Below are 26008 nucleotides of genomic sequence, written 5' to 3'. Positions count from 1 at the left end.
AAAATCAGGGAGAAATCAGGGAAAATGGCTCTTCATCAAACTTACATAACTTAAATAAGTTGTACATAGTACATGTAATATAAAAGTTTATTTGGCAGATAGTTTTATGAACTTCACTTGCATCAAGCGAATCTTGAATCTTCACTTGCAAAAATGTAAACAATTATACAACCCATATTAAATGTATCAATACTTGATACATTTAGTGTGGGTTGTATTATTGTTTACATTTTTGCAGTTGAAGAGCATTTTTCTAAACGAATCTAGGTCAATTTTTGTGAAGTTGAATTTGGGTAACTTTAAATTAAATCAAGGAAAACAGGTAGAAGATCAGGAAAGTATCAGGGAAAAGTCAGAGAAATCCACCTAAAAATATTGGCAGACATCCCTATGTATTTTGTATATATTGCATATAATATATGCCATATACAATATTGACATAATATATGCAGTATATAAATAAATGGTATATGCAATTGCATATGCAATATGACATATACATTTCATATTAAGCATATATAACATTTATATTATATTATATTATATATATATATATATATATATATATATATATATATATATATGTATATATATATATTCATATAATGCATATAATTATAGCATTTTATTAAAAGGGACTTCGACTTCTGAAAACTATGAGAAAACTGTTCAAAATTTTGGGGATCAGGAAAGTAAGGTTTTGGATAAACTATTTGTTTTTTTGTTTTTGTTTTTGTTTTTGTTTTACTACTTGTTATACATTGTATATGTGTTACGCATACATACATTGATTAAGATGCTGACATATTGACAAAGGAAAACTATTTATATTTTTTGTAAAAAAAATTAACTTGTGTTTTAATTAAAGTCATAAATGGATGAAGGCTTTAAAAAAATACATATTTCATGTTACAAAAATACACATTTCTACTTTTTTATGCAGATAAAGGTTTTAAATAACGCTCTTTTCCATGGCCTTAATAACACAGCACAAAAATGTGCTAGAATACCATTTTTACAGCAATCAATTCACCTACAGGGATAAATAACATGAATGTTTAAAATTTTAACTCCAAATATTTGAGTTCCATAACACCTTTATCCATGTATGTCTTCAATTTAAAAACTAGATTGTGTTTTTGAAACCAGTTTTCCAATAAGATTCAAATGCAATCAAATATTATTTAATTATTTATGTATGTTTATAGAGAAGTTAGCAGCTTTGGAGTTAAGATTAACAGAACTGGAGCAAAAAAATAAGTTTTTAGAAGTTCAAAGTTTTTTGGATAATGAAGATATTGTTGTTCCCCCTGGCCTTCCAATGGAAAGTAAGGAAGATTTGGAGAGGTTTAACCTTATGATACAGATGAAATCTGAGATGGCTCTCTATAAAGTTTGAAATTATTTTTTGTATTATAATGTTTCTAGCAGTCTTCAGGTTGCGTTTAAACTAGTAACTATTATTTTATAAGATCAAAGATAAGTTTTTTTATAAGTCTTATAATTGTAATTTATCAAAGGTAATTTAATAATACCTTAGTTATATTATACCGCATTACATTTTCATTTACCTTTGAAAAAATAGTTTAAATAAAAAAGTTGTAATATGTAGCATTATTTGTTTTTAGGTCAAAAATCTGCGTTCTATTGGCGGTAAAGTTGAACGTCCAAAATACATATGATGTGTGTTGGGAGCCATGTTTTCCAAAAATTTTAGCGTTTTATGTAATTTAAACGGATCTTCAAGTAAGATGATAGCTACTGGAATGGGCAAGGTTAAGTTGCGATGTTATCATTTTGTGTTAAAGTGCTTACTATGTAAGTATTACTAGTTATGTAAATTTTTAGTCTATTAAAGTCAACTGTATTTTTATATTTACAAAAATATGTTTACAACACTAAGAAAGAATATAATATGTTAGTACTTATGACAATTACCAGTGTTGTCATTAGTTGTAAATTTGTAAGATATTATATTCTCCCTTGGTGACTTGAACTTATTATCATATGCACATATTTTTAAAACTGCTAACCAGTTAATGTAATTCTTGATTTGCAAAGTATACGTATAAGAGCTTAAAAATAACTTAAAAATAATTTGTATTTAAACAAAAAATAAATTGAGTTTTTAAATTTATTTTCATTTTATTCTTTTAGCAGCAGTAAGAATTCAGTATCTTAATTCCAAGGATAAAGATATTTACCCGATGGTTTCAAGATGGTTTCAGGGCGCAAATGATCAAGGAGATGGGCGAATAAATAGACAGACGAAAAGCAAGGTTATAAAAAATCAGTTGCAGTTAATCAATGAAAAGAATATTTAGTTATTATTTTCTTTTGAAAATTTATAAAAGCTTATTTTTCTTGATTTTATTTATAAATCTAATTTTTCTTAATTATTATTAATAATTATCTAATAAATCGCCACGTTTTTAAATATTAGCGTTTTACAATATTGTTTTTAATTAAAGTTGCCAATATTAGTTTCAAACCTTTAATAATATTAACTACAATAATAGAATATTTTTAGTTCTTTATTTGTAAATATTTTTCTTTAATGGTCTGGAAATAAAAGTGTAATGATAAAAAATTTGTTCTTTTTTTTGTATTCAACTAAGTTATCTATAAATAATACAATATTTTGTGTCGACAGTAGTACTGTTTGGTAAAGTCTGATATACAAACAATCACTATTAGATAGAAAATTAAATATGAAAAAGCAAAGTTATACTTTGTTATTAAGCAATATTCAAAACATGATTTATAACTTTTGCACTTTCAATTTAAACGCAAAAGTGAATTTAAGAAATCGCGAAAAAAAATCATATAGTTGGGCCGGTAATGGTACCAACTGTTAGCCAACTGTTTTATTACTGTTGGGCCGTTAATGGCAAACAATTGTTTAAAAACAGTTGGCTAAGTGTTGGTAAAAGCGTTACGTTTTTTTCACGGTACCAACTAAATAGCCGACTGTTGGCCCAACTGTAGCTAATAGTTGGTTATTAGGATCGGGCCAACTACTTACCAACTGTTCGATGTTTACTGGGTAGTTTCTTGTCAATAGCTAAACGACCAAAATCTGATTTTTAACTTGTAAAAATATAATTAGGACTAAATTTAAACTAAAAGTAAAAAAAATGGCTGTAAGAATCTTTTTACAGAAAAAAAGCTGTTTAAATGCGTCGGAGAAAATCGACGTTATTTTAGTTAGCAAAACTGCCGCTTCAACTCTTATGCTCGCTTGAGTTACGAATTCGGAAAAAAAGAAAGAAATGACAATCGAACGAGAAAACGAATGTCGAATGGAAAAACTACAGATAATAAACTTAGGAGAAATTCCTTTCATAACCAAGGATGGTTTTTTTAAATTCTCTGACTGTTAAAACATAAGAAATTAAAAACAAAAAAATTAAATTCAAAAAATTCAACGGTTGCTATCATCAGCATACAATCGACTGATAAAATTTTTTCGTTAAATTTAAAAATTTTTTCGTTAATTTTAACGTGCGTCTTACATCTGGTTCGAGTACATGCACTCGTCAAAAAAACGCCTGAAAATCTCATAAAGGATCGAAAAGAATAGAAAAAATGTTATACTAAAGTTTTTTAGGTTGAATGGACTTAGGAACATCGAGGCTTAGGAACATCGAGTCATGCAAATTTTTTTATTTGTTTTTTGAAGTTTGTTAACCAAGGAAAAAGTAAAATAAAACCTTGATAAATAAAAAAAAAAAAAAAGTTAGTCTTCATTCTCAGAAAAATACCTTTGGTTCCCGATTCCCTGATGAGGGATTTTCAGAGAGCATCACTATCAAATAGATAACTAGCTAAAATTATTAAAAAAATATTCTAGTATATTCCAATTATGAAAAGCTGCTATATAACTAATGTTCGTGTTGTGGAGAACGTCTTTCAGTGAGATATTTTCTGACCCTTACAGAGCAGCTACATTTACCTAACCATGAAACGTTTCCAACAATATTCTATACGTTGAGCATGAAAATCTTTGGTGTCATGGAATTTAAATATGCTGGAAAAAAAAAAAAAATTAAGCGCTCGTTTCTCGTAATTGACCGTCTTTTATGCTTTTTGAAATCCTCGTGTTAAAGTACATATACGTTCTCATTAATTGTTTTCATTTTAAACAACCTGGTTCACTGTATAATAATAAGAATTAAAGCTAAAAAAATTAAAAAAAAAACAAAAAAAAACACAACAAAATACCTCTAAAACTATTGTTAGAAAACTAGACACTTAAAAAAAGATTTTTATTGCTTCCACTAAATAGCTATTTAAAAGAGGTACACGTGTTACTATTGTATTGATATCACCAATAAACAATTAAATTTTGGAGTCCATAAAAAAAGAAAAATCAGCGTCAAAAATCATATTTTCAAAGTTAATGAGGTATCATCTGTTGATAGTTACACAATGACAAATCTTGGCACAGACGGTTTTTGAGTTTACAGCGTGTTACTGTCTATCAACATTTAATCAGGAGATTTGTCAATTTCCAAGAAAAATTTGTAGATACTTATTTTGCTCTGTTGACGTGATCACGTGGAATGTTCATTTAAACTCGTGGCAGCTCGGAACAAACGATTGTTTTTAAAAAATTCCAATATAATTGAACAAAAAATAAGCTTAAATTTTGTGAATATATTTTGAATTTATTTTATTTACTATTTTATTTTCTTTTTTATAATTAGTATCAGAATAGTTTTATTTATTATTTGCTTTTCGTTAATCAGTATTTCCTCAGTGTTTTGTTTAGTAATAAGCTTATTATACCTTGTTTTTACTAGTGAAAAACGATTATTTTTTATTTTGTTTTTAACATGCAGTATAGCAATTTTTCTATATGATTATGATACTGTAATAAAAATAATGCATAGTTTGTGTACTATAGCTATATCGTATAGCATGTGTTATACATACGATACAATATAGCTATAATACACACACACACACACACACACACACACACACACACACACACACACACACACACACACACACACACACACACACACACACACACACACACACACACACACACACACACACACACACACACACACGTAGGTATGTATGTATGTATATGTATGTATGTATGTATGTATGTATGTATGTATGTATGTATGTATGTATGTATGTATGTATGTATGTATGTATGTATGTATGTATGTATGTATGTATGTATGTATGTATGTATGTATGTATGTATGTATGTATGTATGTATGTATGTATGTATGTATGTATGTATGTATGTATGTATAAACATATATATTTTTTCACAACTAAAAGTATAAGGAAAAGCATAATCCAAATGCCAAGTAAAGTCCAAGGCTTCTGCAATGGTATTTGAATCAATTGTTGCAGATTTACTAAACAAATATCTTGGTCAATATGTAAAAAATCTAGATGCCTCTCAGCTAAAGATAGGCATTTGGGGAGGTATGTTAATATTTTTTTTCTTATTAGTTACATCAGTTATATAAAATATCTTGTGCTTATTTTTTATCCCTATCATCTAAGTGAAATTTAAATGATAGGGATAATGAATAAGCACAAGATATTTATAAGTAATTGCTAAACTGCTTTAAAAAAAGCAGTTTAACAACCAAAATCCAGGTTTCTAGATTTATTTATATCTAATCACTCACTATTTTTTAAGAAAAATTTTATTGCGTAAAAATTTTAATTTCTAAAGATAATTTTTTTTCTCTCTTAAACATGCATTTCAAAAACATTTTTTACAGGAAATGTTGTCTTAGAGAATCTTGAATTAAAAGACACAGCTTTGGTATGTATCTTTGAAGGGATTATAATTAAGATATTGTCAGGTTTTATAAAAAAAAAAGGTCTATATTGCTTAGTAATTTGATACATGTTATAATTCTGTATCATATATATTGTATTATATATATATATATATATATATATATATATATATATATATATATATATATATATATATATATATATATATATATATATATATATATATATATATATACATATAAAATATTTTTATTCATTTATTTATTCATTATAAGAGCGTTTTAAATTTTCTTATTAGGATGATTTGGACTTGCCTATAAAAGTGGTCCGTGGATACTTAGGTATGAATTTATACTTAGGTATAATAATATGTTTTTGATTTAAAGATTCAGTTAAGATATAAAATAGGTAAGCAGATTAGATATATAAATGAAACAGATCTGTGTATACTTATTTTTTAATGTTTTTTTATCATTTATTATTTTGATTTTTTTTTCATTCTTGTACAAATAACAAAAAATCTTTATAAAACACTAAAAGTGTGAAATAAGCATGAAGCACATTTTTAGGACTGAAAATGAATCCTGATGTGTTTCCTACTTATTAAGTTATAATAGTTTTGCAATTTATAATGTTGATAGTAATTTTTCTAAAAAAAAATCTGATTCTTTTGTTTTTAAGTCTACAAAATATATAATTGCTAAAGTGTCAGCAAATAATTGAGATGATTAGTTGTTATTTAGGAAAGTTGGTGTTAGCAATTCCTTGGAAAAATCTTTATCATGAGGCGACAATAATTGAAATTGATGACCTTCATATTGTCAGTAAACCAAATTTTGGTAATTCTAATTTAAATCCGGAGGTTACTGCTAAAAGTGCCTTGATTCAAGAAAGTGAATTTTTTAGGTGACAAGATTTTTTTTTTTTTTTTAAAAAAAAAAAGAAGTTTAAATAACTTTCTTATATATCATGACCATCTACTTAAAGAAAAGTTTATTAAAGTGGCTGACTTGGGCACTTATAGCAATAAAAGAGTGATTATTTAGAAGTGCTTTCTGATGCCTAACTTATGATCAAAATAAGACAGGTACTTTTAGCATTAAACCTCAGAAATATATTGTTTTACTTATCACCAAGAAAAAATAGTGCCAAAGGTACTGGTGGAGGGTATAAAATAAACCTAGTAATTTTTACAATCTATTATTAAGATATCAAATACAATAAAGAAAAGGAAGAAAAAGAAGAGTTTGAAAAGAAAAAAAGACAAATTGAAAAAATAGAAGAAGTCCGGCGTCTTGAAGAGCAAAAAAAGAAAGGTTCCTTATAATTTTTTTTAAAAAGCATGACTTTAGACATCAGTTTAGCACATTGTTCAAAATGTGTTAAACTGATGTCTAAAGTCATGTGCATTACCAAAACTATGTGTTGGTAATGCACATTCTTTTTAAAAATTTAAAGTGTCTTAGGTATTTTTTTTGTGTTATTGTATTATTTTGTATTATTGATGGAATGTAAATTTCAAAAAAAATCTATGTCTTAGTAGAATGCTTTATCAGACATTATTGTTATACAGCTTACAAAAATTAACGGTCTTAAAGAGTAAATTTCTTCTTAAGGCTTTAAATAGGCAATAGAAAAATGGTCTATGAATACAGAATTATGATTATTAGTATGAATAACCTCTGAATAAAAAAATTAAAAAACCAATCAAAGAAAGATTTGACTGGTTCATTGGCATGATGTCTCTATGTGCAACTCTTGCTCTAATAAATACAGCCCAACCCAATCACCAAATATCATTTGAGAAGCTTTTGTTACTTCATGAATTGATCTTTGAATCAACATGAGCAAGGTGCAATCTTAGAGTAATCTTAAATTTGCACAGGTTCTACCTTGACAATAAACATATAATTTTGTAAAATGTTGGCTTGTATACATTGAAAGTCTAGTTAATCAAATCTAAAAGGGTATCAGCTTCCTTCTAAATCTTATTTTAGTGTTTTCAATTTATTCTTTAAAATAGTTTGAACTACGAAATGTCTGTCTATGCTTTCTGAACTATAAAATAACACTTGAAGAACAGTCTCACTGTTAGCATTCCATGCTAATTAGTGGATATATGAGATTACATTGTTTTTTACTTCATGTCTCCAATGTCAAACAACTTATAGCTGCTTTTGAATGTGATTTGAGCCTTCACTCCACTTCAGTTTTACTTTGATATCAAACCTAAATGGTTCATAAATTCCAACGATGAACTTCTCCAAAAGTTAAATATTTATTTCTTTCAATTGGTAATCTGAACACCAAAGTAAACATAATCTGCACAAGTTGTCCCATATTGCATGTGAATGAGACTAATTTCTTTTCCCCTGAATGAGCTGCTTTCCTGATTTGTGTTCCTATATTGCTTCCTTTTCAACCAGTGTTAAAATTTGAAGTCCCCCAATTTTTTAAAAGGCTAGCACCTCTTGCAGAAGCTAACATGGCAGTAGTGATGGCTGCTGCTATGTTAGATACTCTATCCCTCATACCTAAAACAGAAACCTTGGTAGTATCTGAATAATTTTCTAAAACTTAAACTATACCTTTTTTTCAGTAACTGTAATGTATTGTTAATAGCATTAACAACATATTACATTTAATGAACAATAAAAGAAGATCCAGTAATTACATTCTAATAAGACTACAGTTTCAAATGATTGACAAAATTGGATTGTTTTCAATTTGTTTCAAGAAATTTTGTGAAATCTGTATTTATTTACCAATTTTTAATGTCAGTTGAAAGCCCTACTTAAATGCAAGTACAGTGCAACAGCAAAACTAACGTACCACTTATATATTCTGATTTATTTTAACTGTTGTCAATATTATCATACATTTTGAAAAACATAGTAAGAATAGAACACATAAACAGAATTATTTTGATGATAATAATAAAATTGACTTTGATGATGGTGAAAAAAGACTAAAACTAAAAATATGGTCTATTTAGCAAAATAAATTAAAATGATTATTATTGTTATACACATAAATACAGCTTCATTTAAAATATTTTTGACTTATCAATAACTAGAGTTACCACCTTTTGATGTTATTACAGCCTGACAATGCTGTGGCATTTTTAATTATTTCTTAAGGAATATCTTCCCACATGTGGATAAGACTTTATTGCAGTTCATCTAAACTGTTAGGGGGTGGATTTTGGTTTCTAACACGGCATCTCATTATGTCCCAAACATGCTCTATGAGTAGATATCTAGACTGCAAGCTGGCCATTCCAAAACTTGAATATTAACATTATTTAATTATTCAGTAACAATGTGGCGTATGTGGTCTAGCATTATCCTGTATAAAGAAAAATCTATCTCCAATATATGGTACAAAAAGTACCACAAAGGTTTATTGAGAAGTCAGACGTCCACCATCAACAATAAAAAACTCTGTGCGAATTGTTAAAAATCTTTCACCCCATGTCATCACTGAGCTGTCTCCATATAAAGTGGTTTCTCAAATGTTACAATCAAAATATCTTTCATTCAGTCTTCTGTACACTATTTGGCAGCGATCAGAACTTACAAGGCAACACCTTGACTCATCTGTAAATAAGACCTATCTCAATCATGTATTTCCCAATTCATATGCCTCCTTGCAAAAGACAGTCTGTTTCTTCGGTGGTCTACAGAGGTTGTAAATTTAAACCACAAAGTCTTCTTCTTATCGTATCTTGACTAACTGCAGTTCAATGAACCTTAGCAAGTTGCATTTGGAGATTTCATGCAGTAGTAAGCCATTCTTTCAGTGTTTGAAGCATTAAAAATCAGTGCTCCACGGCATTGGTAACTTGTGGTCTGCCTTGACAAAGTTGTCTAGCATGATCATTGGTCTCTACAAACCTTTGTAGAACCCTACCAACTGTTGTAAGAGATACTCCAACTCTTCTATCAAGTTTGCAATTTGTAAATCCTTCATTGGACAAAGCAACAATTGCAACACATCACAATTAAAAGTTCGTTTAGCATGTTGCATTGTGAACAGATGTGTTACTCAGATGACAGTTGTCTTTTCTACTTTTAAAACAATTCAAAAATAATACATACTTTTCTTTTAGAAGTAAGGTTTAATTACAGCAAAAACATGCTACTTATGAAAAGGTGCTATAATTTCAAAATTAAATAAAATAGACTAAAACCTACAAAAGTTATAACAATAAACATTATCATCTTTGTAATTGATAAGTTGGGAAATACACAATATTTTTCAAATTAATTTGGAATTTGTAACTGGTGTGTTAGTTTTGCAGTTAAGTGTATTTTATAGTATTTTGATTTAATGTCTACATTATATCTAATATTTCTTTTCTCTTTTATTTTTCATAACTCAATAAGTAAAAATATAAAAATGATAAGTGATTTTTGTTTAAAATTTCCTTCTTTTGAAGGTCCTTTTACACAAATTTAAAAAGAAAAAAATGTTAATGTTCCATCCTTCAACATAAGAGAAAAAAAAATTTCTTTTCAATTCCTAAAATTAAAAACAAGCCATCCTAATGTACACATGAAAGTTAAATTGTTAAAATTCTAATTCCTCTCAGAAAAGAGCGAAGATAAAGAAGATCAGGATACTTTTGTTGAAAAACTTGCCACAAATATCATTAAAAACTTGCAAGTAAGTTTTTTCAAAATCTGAGTTTTTATATATAAGATGGTATTAATTAATGTTGTTAGGAAATATATTTGAAATAGTCACTGGATTTTGTATTAATTTGCACTAAAAATGTGAAAACATTGGTATGCTTATGTAAAAAAATATATTTATAGGTAACTATCAAAAATATTCATGTCAGATATGAAGACTCAGTAAGTGAACATTTTTCTGCAAAATTCACTAATGACACCACCTTTGTGTATATTTTTTAAATTTATTTATTTAAAATAGATAAGTGAACCTACAGCTCCTTTTGCAGTTGGTGTCACTCTCGGAAGTCTTACAGCTCAGGTAATTTTACAGCTCGGATTATAGATTTTAAAAAACTACCAGTATGTTGCCAAATTTAAAAGCCGTGAATGAAATAAAAAAAATCATTATGAGAAAAGAATGGTTTTTGTTATTTCATTCATATATATATATATATATATATATATATATATATATATATATATATATATATATATATATATATATATATATATAACCTATTTTAGCACTAAAGTTATTTCGTATATTTTGATATTATTGTTAGTTTAAAAAGACTTAAAAATCTGTAAAGCAAAGTTTTTATTTTGTAAAAATTCTTGATTTTTTAATTGCTTTTATTACAATTATTTTTAGAATAATTTCATAAATTTTTACTTTTATAAGTTGAATCAATGAATATTTTATTCAAATTTAAAAACTTCATACTTTTCATAAAATCCCAGCTGTTTATTTACCAAATTTTGTTCAATGTGAGTTCCATGTTTTTCTTTTTTTAACATGCTTCCCCCCCCCTTTTTTTTTAATATTCTTTGCTAATAACAATAAGTGTTTAAAATATTTAGACCACTGATGGAGATTTTGTACCTCAAGTGATTAAAGAGTCTGTGACCATTATTAACAAGGTGACTGCTTACTTATTCTTAGGAAAAAATGTTTTTGGATCATTGAAATTTTGATAGTTACTCTATTTAAGATTAAATGTATTAGAGGTAATATTTTTATTGCACCTATTTTTAAATCATGAATTATTTTGTTCCAGTTATTAAAGCTTGAGCATTTAGCGTTATATTGGAATTCTGAAAGAATTTTTGACCATGATAAAAAGGAGGAATGGTTGGTATGTAGGATATATGTTGTTGTTGCTAAGATTTTTCCTTTCTTTCTTTTTTTTTTTTGTGTGTGTTTAAGGGGGAAAAAAACTATTTTTTTATAGGAATTTTCTAGATCACAAATAGCAACCAGTTTACACCAGCCTAAAGCTATAAAATATAGTAAGTAACAAAAAGGTTTGTAAGTAAATTATGTAACTAACTCTTGTGCTAAAATAGTCATTTTAAATTTCAAAAACGTTAGTGTTTATTGCCTCCTATAAACAGATTATCTATAGCATAAAAAGTTAAATTCGCTTCTTATGAAGATTTAAATTTAATTATCATTATTATATTTGAAGCCTCAAGCATGATTATTAATGTAGGTAATTGGATGTTTAAAATCAGAAACCTATGAAACCATCTAATTTTTTAAAAATATCTAAACTTAAATTTCTTCAAACTTTTGTTAAATTTTTATCATTTTAAAATGTGTTACTCGGTGTGCTTTATTTCACCACCATTTGTATTAATTCACCACAATGGTATTATTTCACCACCATTGGTATTATTTTCTGCTATTATCATTGTCACCGATGAACCATCATTACTATTAAACACTAATCTATATCAATAATGAAGTTTTACCAGCATTATCAATTTATTTACGAAACCATAAAAAATTAGCCATCTAGAAATTTCATCCCATTTAACTTTTCTGTTTTGTTTTTTTTTAAATCTAAATTGTTGATATTTTTCTCTGCTATTATGCATGTTTATCCTATGTGATTAACAATAATTGATAATATAAGGGATTTAAGTTTTTTTGTTTAACCTTCATCTTGCTATATTAAAGTAAAGCTTTATCATTTTACTGGTTTTCAAATTATAAGTTAAATGCAGTCAAAAATAATTTAAGGTTTTTAGTGATTCTAGTTGTCCAGCAATTTTCAGAAAGCTTGTTGTTGAAAAATGCTCTGTTGTATGTGATTAAACTGCCCAGAAGCTAACGTTTACTATACAAAAATTCACTATAAAAAAAACAAACAAAACAAACTTTGCATCATGAATATGGCGTAAGAATGTTTAACAATAAATAAAAACAGAAAGATACTACTGGTGGTGTAGCATTTATGAAAAGTGCTGCTCTGTCTTTCTTATAATTCTGTTTACAAGCTCAGAAAATGTTTTTCATTTCAGTATTAAAACCCATTGTTGCTTCAAAAAAGTTAAAGATCAATACAAAGCCTGGCCTTGACATGAATATTCCTAAGGTAATTTTTGTTGTTAATTTTTTTTTTACAGTGCATAAGTGAAATAATAAACACGAGTTAAATTTCAACAAAAAAGATCTTTTTTTTTTCTTTTCTTAAACAAGTTAAATATTCTAAAATGGTTTTTGGATTTAATTATTGCACTTAAAAATTGGATGAAAGATAAATACATTAAGATTAAGGGTATAATTACTAAAGATATGCTAAATAAAAAATTGATAATCATGTATTTTGCAAAAAATAAATAAATATCCCAAAATCAAATAGACTAAAAGTAGAACTAATGTGATTCAAGATTGCAACTTTTAAAATTTGGTAAAAAAAAACTGGTTATTTCTATATGATGCACCTATTAAGTGATTTAAACAATTTTCTACATTTTTTTTTGTATCTGTTAGATATTCTTCAGTTTAATAATGGAAGATCTTGGATTAATTTTATTTCGCTCTCAATATCATGGCCTTATGAAGTTGCTAGAATCCTTTGAGCGCATGAGTAGAAATGCACCGTTTCGAAAGTATCGACCATTTATTTCTCCAAAACAAAATGTCCAAGCATGGTTAGTTTGACACAAAAAATATTTTTAATGATAATAGTAATTGATGATGATGATGATGATGGTGATAATGATGATGATGATGATGATGATGATGATGATGATGATGATGATGATGATGATGATGATGATGATGATGATGATGATGATGATGATGATGATGATGATGATGATGATGATGATGATGATTTTGATGATGATGATGATGATGATAATGATGATGATTGATGATGATTGATAATGATTGATGATGATGATTGATGATTGATGATTGATGATTGATGATTGATGATGATAATGATGATGATTGATAATGATGAATGATGATTGATGATGATTGATAATGATTGATGATGATGATTGATGATGATTGATGATGATTGATGATGATTGATGATGATTGATGATGATTGATGGTAGTAATAAGGCTAATAACTATATAGCCATTACTGTATTTATACATTTTGTGAAAACATTTTATGCAAATTTAGCAGTATACACTACCTGTGGAAAATATGATTAGTGTATGTAATGACTGTTTTTGAATTTTAGGCAAGTTTTTTATTAATTATAGTTCATTAAGATTTTTATAGGTGGAATTATTGTATAACAAGTGTTTTAGAAGAAAATGTTAAAAGAAGGTTCAAAATGTGGAGCTGGGAACACATTAAAGCACACAGGTTTTTCAATTTATTCCTTTAAATCAAGTAAAAAAGTTATGGAACAGACTTTTTTCTAACTTTTACCTTTCACCACTTCACTTTCACTTCACTATCACTGGTAAATACTGCTTCACTATCATTGGTAAATACTGCTTACCAACATTTGTTCTATAACAACTATATTTGGTAACTATGGTAGAATAAATATTTAAATATGCACCACTGATATCGTTTTTCTTGAGTTATTTGCTCAAAAAGTGTTTTTAAAAAAGTTAACATCTAAAGTTCTAAATGTTTTCTAGCTTTTCTTTCAAATTGTTTTTTTCAAATGTATGCAAAAACAAAGATTTGATTGGATTAATAAGAAAGTTTTATATCACAGCAGTTTTGATTGGATAAGAAAGTTTTATATCACAGCAGTTTTGATTGGATAAGAAAGTTTTATATCACAGTTTATATTAAAGTTTTGATTGGATAAGAAAGTTTTATATCACAGCAGTTTCTAATCACATTTAAATTGTGTTTAGTGGCATAAGTAAAGGGAAATAGAATCCATTATGCAGGGGAGAGGCTCTATTATCAAAATTACAAATTCAGTTTTTGTATTAGTAAGGAGTTTTGACAATTACAAAATCTGAATTTTTTTAAAATTAAGGCAGCCTCAAATACCAATGCTCCTACATTATTCTTGCAAAATCTGCTGATAGAATTGTGTAGTTCTCTCTGAACATTGCACATTTGACAAATCAATCATTAAAATTTAATGAATTAATGAAAATAAATTTTTCCTTTGGATTTTACGTTGTTCAAATTAAAGGTAGTGCGTTGTAATTGAAGAATTTTTTTTCTCAAAATGATATATAAATTCTGTTTTATGTTTCCAATAGGATGAAGATAGCATTCTTGCTATCTAAAACCCAATCACTTTGTAACTTGTTAAAATTGTAAAATTTCTCATTAAACTTAAAGTAGTCTAATAAGTTAACTATTACTGGTTAACTGTGACTAAAATTGTTATCATTCACATTTTATACAACCTTTTATAGAAAATAAAAAAACCAGCATGATTTTTTTTTTTTTTTATTGTAAATGTAATAATGCCATAAATTATAATTTTTTGTACAAATACAAGTATGAGTTTAAATCTGGAAAATTTTTACAACTACTAAATAAAAAATAATAATCTTCAACTTAACTTTAGTAGCAGTGACTCTTTGTGCATTTGTTAACATTTACTGCCAATGTATAATTTAAATCTAATGTTTAAAACTATCTTAAGAATAATAAACAATCACTGTCTGATAAAACTTCAAATTCAAGAGAAAGATTTTCTAGTAGTGAAAAAAAGCAATAGATTGAAAGAAGATCAAAATATGAAAAAGTTAAAAAAATTAAAAAGCATTGTAGATGTAATGTAACTCTTTAATCACTTGAGGTAACAACATTGTAGATTATTTAGTTAAAGTTAGTTCAGTTATCAAAATAGCTTGAAGGTAGAACAATGAATAAAATAATAAGATAATAATGTACGATAATAATGAACAATCAATAAGATAATAATTAATAAGAACATTGCAGATCATTTAGTTGAAGTTGATTCCATTTAAATTATCAATTATAAGATAAATACCTTGAAAATAGCAATTGTCAGCATTTTTCTAGTGTTTATTAAATAGAAAACTTGCAAACAAAAAAACCTTTTGCAATAGATGGATGGTTTATACCAATACTAAAGACTTCATATTTTCAATCAAAGTCAAAACTAGCCTCTGATATCCATCAGTGGACTTTCAATCAAAGATATCCGATAAGTGGATATGTTTGTCTGAAAAATTGGGAGTTCATGAGGATAGTGGCTCCCATATGAAATGTTATCAGCAGTAGTATGAACAAGAAACTATAAATAATTATAGAAAAAGAGAGTTCATGGTGATAAATTGTTCTTCTTTGACTGATAAAAGTCACTGTACCTAGCTGCAAACAATATATCCATATTGTTTGCAGCTAGATTCAGAGGGAACTCATGTAAGCTGTTTACACCTTAAAACACTAAATTTTTAGGCCTAATACAATTGCTTGGAAAGTTTGACCTTTTGTTACAAAACCATTTAGCACTTGCAGAAACTGAAGGATATGATCATGAATCTGCAGACTTAAAGCAAACAAGATAGAAATTACTTAATGTGCAGAATTAGTGAAGAATTCTTAAAGGTTTTAAAAATGCCATTGTTAAAACAAAAAAATGAAATAATTAAATTAAAAAAGACCTAGTTAAATTAAAAAAGATCTTCTTATAAGTAAAAAAAGTTGATGAAAAAATATACAGTTTTTTTTTTTTGTTAACAAAATGTTCTTTAAGGCACTCAATTATATTTCTGTGGGAAAGCATGAAATTATTAAGTTATGTATATTAATTAAATATGGTTTAAAGTAATATTTTATTAAGTCAAAAAATCTTGTTAAGTGGTAAATAACATTAAGAACAAATAAGAACAATAGCAAGTGGTGAAATGGAAAAATAATGTCAGTAGTGATAAAGTGCAGTCAATAAAATAATGGTGCCAAAATGTTTTCATTAATAGTGCACTGTCTTTTGTCTTAAGGGTTCTCTTTAATACTATATTAAAACCAACTTTATAATTGTCACATAAAAAGCGTATCTTTTTTTTAAGGACACTCTGCAAAGCATACAAGAAAAAGTACTTACAAAAACTAGATCAGAAAAATCCATCAAAAAGTCTTCTTGGAGACCTAGAAGTAAGGAGGTTTCAGATTTTATTTCCAATACATTTGAAAATCTTTATTTTCATCTTTATGCTTTTATTCATTTGCTAATACTCATTTACATTTTTAACTAGTTTAAAAAGATGTTTTATTTTAAAAAGTTTTGAGTATTTTTGAAAACTGTTGCTTAAACTTTTACTATTTCTTTACTTAAGTGGAGCCATATTTTTGTGCAGAAATGTAAAATTAGTTTTTTACATATTTAAAAAAGCATGGTTTGTTATTAGAAAATGGAAAATGATTTAAATATTGTGAGCATTACAATATTCCGACAGCTTGCGGAGAGTGAGGTAACAATTTATATGTAATATAATGCATTCCAACAGCTTGCTGAGAGTGAGGTAACAATTTGCATTATATGTAGTATACCGGATATATAGTTATTGAGATAAGTATCTGAACAAAAAATTTTATTGTGAAAAATAAAATTTCTATTTTTATTTTGTTATTTCAGAAAAAAATAAGTTTTTAATGTAAACTTTTATGATTATTCTAAAAAAAATCTTAAAATTTCAGATAAGAAAAAAAAATTACATTAACTTTTTTTGTTCTAATGTTAACAAAACATTCAAACTTTCAAACAAGTTTTCAATGTTAAATAAGTGTCCAAACAAGATTTTTTAAATCAAAATTTTCTGCAAGTAATTAATTTTTGTGACTTTTTGGTATCAAGTTGTTCCACCATTGGCTTTATTGACTTCTGAAAGTTTATTTAGCATTGATTCAACTAACTTCATTGTTGTGTCTGGTGCAATTTTGATGGTGATAGAAATCGGTTTTCCTGCACCATCTTGACAATTTTGTTGATCAATTCTAAATATATTGTTTTGCTCCTGATTTTTAATGATTTTCCACATATCCAAGAGTTTTGTAGTTTTTAATCAAGTTGCTGGTGGTTCCTAATACCATTCCAGTCATTTCTAGTATCAATCTGAATGTTTTACTTTGCTTGAACAACTCAATATCTAAGTAGCACTAAGCTTGTAACCATTCCTTGGTTTTAAGTCAATGAAAGTCAAGTAGCTTTAAAAAGTATCAGTTGATAATTAGCCGTCACATCATTCACTGTATTTGATAAAAAAATACCTTGAATTACTGCTTAAAATTGTTATTTATTACTCTGAAAACTTTGTTTATATTTGGATAATTATCTTTCATCAAAATTTTAACACCTCTAAAGGAAGCGTTAAATTTTGAGCAAAGAAAGTTAATTACTGTAATTTTTAAAAAATTTTTATTCAAATTTTATCTCTTTAACTGTAGTCTTGAAATGGGGTTAATTTTTTTTTTCACTTTTAAAATCCAATTTCTTCTGTTTTAGTTTGTTCGAGATAAAAAAACAAAACAAGAGAAATCGTTTTTTAGTTTCTTTGGACCAAAAAAAAAAGAAACAATTGAACAGAAAACTTCAAGCAAGCTCGAAGGTGTACTTTCATCATAGAAAACATCAAGTTTTTAAGTAAAATGCAAGCAGCTAATTTTGAAGACTAATAATTTAAGTGTTGTTTTTTTTAATGTATGAAATTCTTACCCATCACTTTTTGTAGAATTGATGGGACTAGACAAAGAGAAAGAGATGGCAAAGTTATATGAAGCTATTGGCTATAGTGAAAATGAAGTCATCACAGCATTTCCTCCTAATGTAGCTATTTTTAAAAAAATGATTTTTAAAGTGTTTTTTGGTCTTGTTTGTAAACTTAATGTTCTCTTGAAGTAGTAATTTTAAAAAGTTCCTACATTACTTTAGTACATTGCGATGGTTTTCAAGTTTCAATTAAAAAGTATTTCAATTACTTTAAAAGATGACACAGAAAAAAGGTTTTTTTTTTTTCATATTACTTAATACTATCAATACTTGGTAGTTATTACATATAAATATTGGTTTTTCCTTCATAATTATTATATATAAACATTGGTGAACATTATAATGTTAGTATTGGTGATATTTGATAAGTAATTTGTTTATTTGTGTCAGGCTCCAAATAGAAATATAGTAATATAGCTGTTAATATCTATTTAAAATTTTTTATTAATATAAATTTTAATTTAACTACAGGGACATTGAAGTTGTTCGTTTCTCTCTTAACGGAATTCATTCCAACATCCAGCAAAGACCATCTGCTAATGCCTTGAGGTTTAAATTTTGAGTTTTGTTTTATTATATGTAAATTTAATGGTATAGCATTATGCAAATTTGTGTTGTCGAATGAAAGAAAGTGACTACTGTATTTGCATAGAGTTTGTGCTCAAATGCAATCAATGAAGTTGTATGGTACCCCCACTACACAAGAGGTTCCACTCATGATCAGAAATATTTCAAAAAGTATGGCTTTATTTAATGTATAAGGGTGGTAATTTTTCAAAAATTACATTTATGGTTATTATGACAGTGATTTAAATTCTTGTGCCAAAATCTTTTTTATTTTACTATTAATTCTAGTTCTTTATGTTTGTATAATAGAATTTGATGATGAATCTAACATGGTTGATATGTTGTTTGAAACTAATCCATTGGAAAAAGAAAATATTGATCAAATGCTAACGTTAGACTGCCAGCCACTTGAAATTATTTATGATGCAGTGCGTTAATTACTAATTTAATGCTGTGAATTTAATACAATTGAGTCTTAAAGCAACTGTTAGCTTTTTATAATGTACAAAATGAAAAGATACAATTTTTTTCATTAAAAATCTCTTTAGAATTCAATTAACAAAGCAATTTCTTTCTTCGAGCCTCCACAGGATGTTATATTGCAAGAGTACGATTCAATGACATTAGTTTTTCTTTTTTTTTTTTGAACTATTTTCATGTTTTTCATCTATTTTGAATGTAAAATTTCTATATATAAATTTTTATTATACTTTTTGCTAAATAAAAAAAATAAAAAAAAATAAAAAAAATTAAAAAAAATTAAAAAAAATTAAAAAAAATTAAAAAAAATTAAAAAAATAATTTTGTAATTCTTATCCTGTAATTTTTTTTGGTCAGCCTTCAAAATAAAGCATATTCTACATTTGAAGAATTCAAGGTATCAAGCACAGCTGGTATATTACATGCAATTGAAAAAAGAAAGGTAAATAACATTTCAAAAGTTTATAGGTGTCATTTTAATTATAGGTGAAAACACATTTTATATTTGGCATGTTTAAAAAGTCTTTGGAATTTACCAATATTTTGTATTACATAATAATAAAATAAGCAAGGGTGTTATCTCCATTTACTGTTGTCTCCACACCTGATGGCATCTTTACAAAAGTCATACAAATGTCTTAGTTCCATTTCAAATTGATCAGCCTGTAGTGACCTTAACCACTGCAGCGCTGCCTCCTCAATTACCTCTGCATGCATAAAATCATATTATTAGAGGGACTTCTTCAAATATTTAAACACCTACCTGTCACATTGGTTTAGCTTAGACCTGTTAGCCGATTGACTGATCAGTATGATAACCACTATTTTAAGATTTTTTATGATTTTACATGGCTAAATGCTTTAGTTACATGGTTACATGTTGTTAGTTAACTGCTTTAAAAAACACTATTTAATGTGAGAAATCAGCAAAGTAACCAGTTTAAAACAAAGTCACTACCAGTTGGTCAATTTAAAATGAGCTAAAACCTTTGTATGATGCTAAGTTGGTCAATTAAAATGAGCTAAAACCTTTGTAAAGGTGTGGTGGAGACTTTATTATATGAAAATAAAATGTTTTTTTATGTTATCATTATGTAATAAAAAGTATGAGTATATTCCTAAGACTTTTTAAACATGTCAAATATATATATATATACATATACATATACGTGTGTGTGCGTGCATATATATAAATGTGTTTTAAAAACGAAGATACAACTAGGTTTAGAGGTGTCATCTAAGAAATGGTGGAATTATTTTGTAAATTATTTGAGAAAGTATTTTTTGACATTTTAAGTGTTGAACTATGTTGTTGCTAAGTTTAGAATTTTGTTTCATAATAGATGACTTCTTTAAAAGGTATCTGTTACTTTTTTTAAATTATTAGATTTATTAGCAAGTTACCTAAGTTTATTTGTGATTTTTATCACTTGGTGAAGTATTAGAAAGTAAGTTCACAGAGAAGTTTCTTTAAAAGTTCAGATTTTCACATTCAAATCATTTTTTCTAACAAAACTTTAAAATTTTATTTCATCCCTGTAATACTGTTGTTTTATTGTCATCAAGAATAAATCTTTTGTTTTCTTTCACAATAGATCTTTTGTTTTCTTTCACAATAGATCTTGGATGTTAACATAAATATTGATGCTTCATATTTAATTATTCCTGAGAATGGAGTGAAGGCTGGGTATATCTATTTTTGAATTTTCTTTAACTATTTTATATAATTAGGATTGCAATTTTTGATTAAAATATTTGCTAGATTGCTAGGGTCTAAATTTAATTAAAATTTGTTTTTATTATAGGTGTAAGGATATGGCAGTTATTGACTTTGGAAGTTTTCATCTTAAAAGTGACCCTAGTCAAATTAGAAACATAAATCCAAAGGTAATGGTACCTACCTGATCTAGGTTTAAATTTTAATTTTTTTTTTAATCAGAAATATAAAAATAGAGTTTTAAGAGCATTTCTGGAATTTTCCATTAATATTAAGCTATAGAATTTGATATCTTTTTTAACTTATAATAAAGCTGTTTTTTTTAATCTACTAAAAAGTTGTAAAGCATCACATGTGAGTGTAAGATAATAAAATGCAAGTTTATATGCAAAGTTAAATTTATATCCAAATGTTATCGGACTTTTACTTAAGGACATTGATAATATAAGTGAAGTTCAAGAAAAGGCATATGACCGTTTTCATTTAAAACTTAATGACCTTCAGCTGTTATTATGTAGAGAAGGTAAGTTATTTAGGATTGCTTTTTTTTGTTTGTTTGTTTTTATTAATATTTTAATATATTGTTAAAAAATATAATTAATTTAATATTTTTCTTATGTTTCTTTTCTTACATCATAGGAGAGGACTTTCACAGTGCAAGACAGGACTCATCTTCCATACACCATGTTCTGTACCCACTTTCTTTCGAAGGAAATATTGCTAAATCTATAATTCCAAATGATCCACGGCTTAAACAGTAAGCTAAATAACTAGTTTGTAGTAACAAATTACTTAATCCAACCCATAATTAATTTTGTTAGGGTATACTATAAACCTTTTCAACCGATGTGTTTTAGTTAAATTAAGGCTATTATTCTATTTTAATATTGTCACAGCTATGAAGTTAATTTTTATCTTAGAATAACTATTTGTGGTGAGTTGTCAAGTATTGAACTTTCTGTCTCAGACAATAAAATCAGTCGTGCTGTTAAGGTGAGAGTTGTTAAATGTCTTTCGAGGGATTATTTTTCGTTTTTGTTGTCTATTATCATAATACTTTTTGTTTTAGTTAATTGATAGCCTCCCAAAACCAAAAGAGATAACAACAGAAACTAATAGTCCTGTTGAGTTGAAGACTGTAAGTACATTTTCTTATTATTGCAATTGGCAAAATGTTTGTTTATTTAAATATTCAAAATGTTGTAAGATATTACTTTTTAACCAACAATGTTGTTTAAATCTGTGGCAACCTTTCTGCTATCTAAAATATTATAAATTTTTGTAACCACCTTTTTCTTTTGAGACCTCATCATACACCAAACTTTCTGTATCTACTGATAACATCATTGGAATTCCTATTTCCCCAAGTAAATTGACCGAAGATGATGAGAGTGACACACTGTATCACACACCACCTGATTCTTCAATTTTATCTTTAAATGAACCGTATGCAAAAAATTTTTTTAATCTTTTAGTTTAAAGTTTTTTCAAATGCTTTTTTAACATTTTAATGTGTTTTCCAAAGTATTATTTTGCTAAAGGAGTAAAAATAATTGTGGAATATCTTTTTGATGAACTGGCTGTAAAGTTACTTTTTTTTGTTGTAACATTTGACATTTTTTGATGAACACCATTTAATAGTCCTAGGTTTCTAAGAACGTTTTTGGACTATTTTTTCAATTTGATTTTTCTCTTTTGTGCTGTTGTTAATGCATGCTGTCAGTATACATTTAATAAAGGTTATGAAAAGAAAATGTTTTACAATTAACAAATGTTAGTGCTTATTTTTTTTCACTTTAACTGTTTTTAGTGGTGCTGTTCCACAGTTCTCATCTGGCATAGCCAATCAAGTCATGATAGAAGTAAATTTTGTGGTTCAGAAGATAAAGCTTTCAGTTTCGCTCACTGACAAAATAACCCAAAAAGAAAAAGAATGTGTTGAGATGTATATCCATAACATTTCAGCAGAAGTACTGTTAAGACGTTGGGATATGTTTGTTAATGCAACTGTTGGTCAGTTTACTCTACGTGAGATGACATGGGGTAAACAAGGGCAACCTTTAGAACTATTTTATACACCAAAAGATGCAAATATGTTAAAATTATCTTACCGCAGATGTGAATTTGACCAATCTTTAACACTTGGACCAAGTTATTTTTATTCTCAGGAAGCACAGCTTCGGGCACTTCAATATAGAGATGAATTCCAGTCCACACAACAGATTATTGATGTTAAAATTGCTATGCTGTTTGCTGTAATACATCAAGAAGCTCTGCTAAGCTTAGCAACACTAATCACTCAAGTTCTTGAGCCCTTGCAAAAAACTGACAGCACTATCCCAACCAGTTCTTTAAAAAAAAATTTATCTTCTGCTGGAAGTAGATTTAACTTAGCGATGGAGGAGAGCTTCAAGTCTAAAGTTGTTATTAATAAAGAGATTGAAAATGCTAAAGAAGAACTTAAGAAGAAAATCGGAATGCAGGAAGAATTAAAGTTGAGAGTTACTGCTTACATGGATGGTTTGGATGTTTTAGTTTGTTCATCAAAGGTAGATTTAGCACATTTAACAATGAAAGGGTTTTCAGCTGGTGTATTAATGCAAGATTCAAAAACAGAAATTAAAGCAAGTATGTCAAATTTACTTGTGGTTGATCAAGTTGGGCAGTCTAACTTCTCAAAGATTCTCTATATGCAAAGTCAACAAGTGTTTGCTGTGGAAATAATTGTTTTCAATAACGCAACTGTTGGTGCTGATCTTTTTAACATGTCTTCTGTTGATCTTTCAGTTAAACTTGATGTTGGTCAAATTAGAGCTGTCTTTTTGAATCGTTTTGTGATGGACATTTTTTCTTTTTTGGATAATTTTGAAAGTGCCAAAGTAGCCATCTTAGAGGCAGGTATGGCAGCTAAAGACAAAGCTGCTATCGCTGTATCACAATTTCAAAAACACAGCTCTAGAAATCAATTGATTGTTACAATCAAGGCTCCATTAGTCATTGTACCTGTTCATTCATTGTCAGAACTTGCTTTGATAATTGACTTAGGTGAGCTTCGTATTTACAATAACTTCCGGTTGCTAAACAAAGAGAAGCGACCAAAAGATTATGTTATTGTTGATAATATGGTTTTTAAGCTTTCTGAACTGAAAATTTCAAAAGCCTTAATAAAAGAAGGCATAAATATTACTGCCCAGAGAGCTTTAATTGAACCGATGACTCTTAAGCTGAACCTTGCTCGCAGTTTAACAAAAGAAAATCATAGTGTGCCAGATATTGATTTACAAGGTTCTCTTAAAACTATTACTCTTGTCATCAGTGAAGAAGATATCAGTGTTGCATTTAAAATAGTGCAAGGAAATATTGCAGAAGGACAGGTAGAAGTTCAAAAAAATCAAAATGGACAGAGTGAAGCTAATTCAAAGCCAAAAATAACAATATCCCAAAACCCACAAGATCGTTTGGCAGACATAAATGAAGATCCTGAAGATAATAGCATTGTTTATGACAAAACTGTTTTCAAATTTGATTTAGAGAAAGTAATTTTGCAGTTATATTTGAAACCACCTGATATGACATTTGAGGAGGAATTTTTGGAGCGTGACATAGCTTTAATGCTAAGTCAGTTTACTATTGGTCATTTTTGTGTGTCAGGAAAAATATTATCGAATGATTCAATGTCTTTCTCTTTTATATTAGAAACATTGCAACTTGATGATAAACGCCCATCTAGTACTATTTCACTAACCCGTATGATGGACTGTTGTTCAGATGCTTTAGTTGGGCGAAATCATGTTTCTCCAACTGCTAGCCTAGAAAAAACTATGCTGGAAGCAAGCTATGAGCAATCAAGTAAGGGAGATAAAAATATGAGCATCAATGTTAACAACCTAATGACAATTTTAAATGTTGAATTTCTTATGGTGGTCATGCAAACCATTTTGGAAATAATTCCAAAAAGTGATACTGAATATGCTGAAGTTCCAGAATCCCCTACCCACAGTATTGTATCAAGTGATGAAGATAATGTATCGCTAATGTCAGATGTTTTAGAGCCTGTTAATGAAAAACCAGTAAACAATAATGAAGTGCGCTTCCACCTGAAAGTAAATAACCCACAAGTTGTTCTTTTAGCAGATGCAAGAGATTTAAAAACAAATGCCTTGTTTTTCACAACTGCCATTTACTTTCAGTATTTTGAAATATTTAATGTTAAAAAAATGATGGCTTCAATTAGTAATACGGAAGTTTTCTCAGCTGCATTTAAAAAAGAATATCGTACTGATACTTCATCAGTATTATTTTTGGAAGTAATTAATTTCCAAAGTTCCACACCTTTAGGTTGTAAACCTCAAATGCATGTTCACACTTCAGTCATTAAACTTAGCATTTCTCCCAAAACAATAAGTACATTGTCTGCCTGCGCAAGTCAAACAGTAATGCCAGAAAGCTTAGAGTCAATGAGAGAAAAGCAGAAAATTATGTCAAAGTTGTGGGCAATTAATGATGTGTCTGAAAAAAAACTATGGTATTTAAATACACTTCCACAGCATATTCTAAGTGCTGGCAGCTTTGTTTTGGCTCGAACAGAAAATGGTAATTATTCAAATGGATTTTTGGCAAAGAAAGATACTCATTTTATGGTTTATTTCTATCCAGAAGGATCAATTATCCATTCTGTAACTGATTCAACATCAGTTATTGTAGATATGCCCCCAAAAGAGTCAGATTTGTTAATTGGGGGAAATGTTTTAGCCATTCACTCAGATGGTCATGGCTGGCAAACTGGAAGAATAGTTGGAGTAAGAATTTTTT

General features: G+C 27.7%; 1 protein-coding gene across 2 annotated transcripts in view; it reads left to right on the top strand.

Moving 5' to 3' along the window:
* The first annotated feature begins 4932 nt into the window (after positions 1–4932).
* The window catches only part of LOC145181321 (intermembrane lipid transfer protein VPS13A-like), a 46448-nt gene continuing 25372 nt past the window's right edge, over positions 4933–26008 (top strand). For both annotated transcript variants that reach the window (XM_090071512.1, XM_090071513.1), the window contains exons 1-32: positions 4933–5458; positions 5764–5807; positions 6084–6126; positions 6529–6624; positions 6994–7101; positions 10380–10453; positions 10606–10644; positions 10724–10783; positions 11326–11385; positions 11523–11600; positions 11697–11754; positions 12772–12845; positions 13244–13404; positions 13995–14081; positions 16736–16820; positions 17075–17137; positions 18169–18271; positions 18395–18489; positions 18595–18665; positions 18904–18981; positions 19085–19170; positions 19309–19427; positions 19548–19606; positions 19837–19921; positions 21099–21166; positions 21285–21366; positions 21629–21719; positions 21836–21953; positions 22117–22189; positions 22266–22334; positions 22500–22642; positions 23007–25995. In XM_090071512.1, coding sequence (XP_089927638.1) covers positions 5359–5458; positions 5764–5807; positions 6084–6126; positions 6529–6624; positions 6994–7101; positions 10380–10453; positions 10606–10644; positions 10724–10783; positions 11326–11385; positions 11523–11600; positions 11697–11754; positions 12772–12845; positions 13244–13404; positions 13995–14081; positions 16736–16820; positions 17075–17137; positions 18169–18271; positions 18395–18489; positions 18595–18665; positions 18904–18981; positions 19085–19170; positions 19309–19427; positions 19548–19606; positions 19837–19921; positions 21099–21166; positions 21285–21366; positions 21629–21719; positions 21836–21953; positions 22117–22189; positions 22266–22334; positions 22500–22642; positions 23007–25995 — 5559 coding nt within the window. In that variant the 5' untranslated portion in view covers positions 4933–5358. The remainder of the gene's footprint in view (positions 5459–5763; positions 5808–6083; positions 6127–6528; positions 6625–6993; positions 7102–10379; positions 10454–10605; positions 10645–10723; positions 10784–11325; positions 11386–11522; positions 11601–11696; positions 11755–12771; positions 12846–13243; positions 13405–13994; positions 14082–16735; positions 16821–17074; positions 17138–18168; positions 18272–18394; positions 18490–18594; positions 18666–18903; positions 18982–19084; positions 19171–19308; positions 19428–19547; positions 19607–19836; positions 19922–21098; positions 21167–21284; positions 21367–21628; positions 21720–21835; positions 21954–22116; positions 22190–22265; positions 22335–22499; positions 22643–23006; positions 25996–26008) is intronic.

Source organism: Hydra viridissima, unplaced genomic scaffold (genome assembly GCF_058129835.1).
Source record: "Hydra viridissima isolate aposymbiotic clone 2 unplaced genomic scaffold, HvirCarnegie_v1 scaffold_14, whole genome shotgun sequence".
NCBI classification, from domain to species: Eukaryota; Metazoa; Cnidaria; class Hydrozoa; order Anthoathecata; family Hydridae; genus Hydra; species Hydra viridissima.
This window is presented reverse-complemented; position numbering and strand designations above follow the sequence as displayed.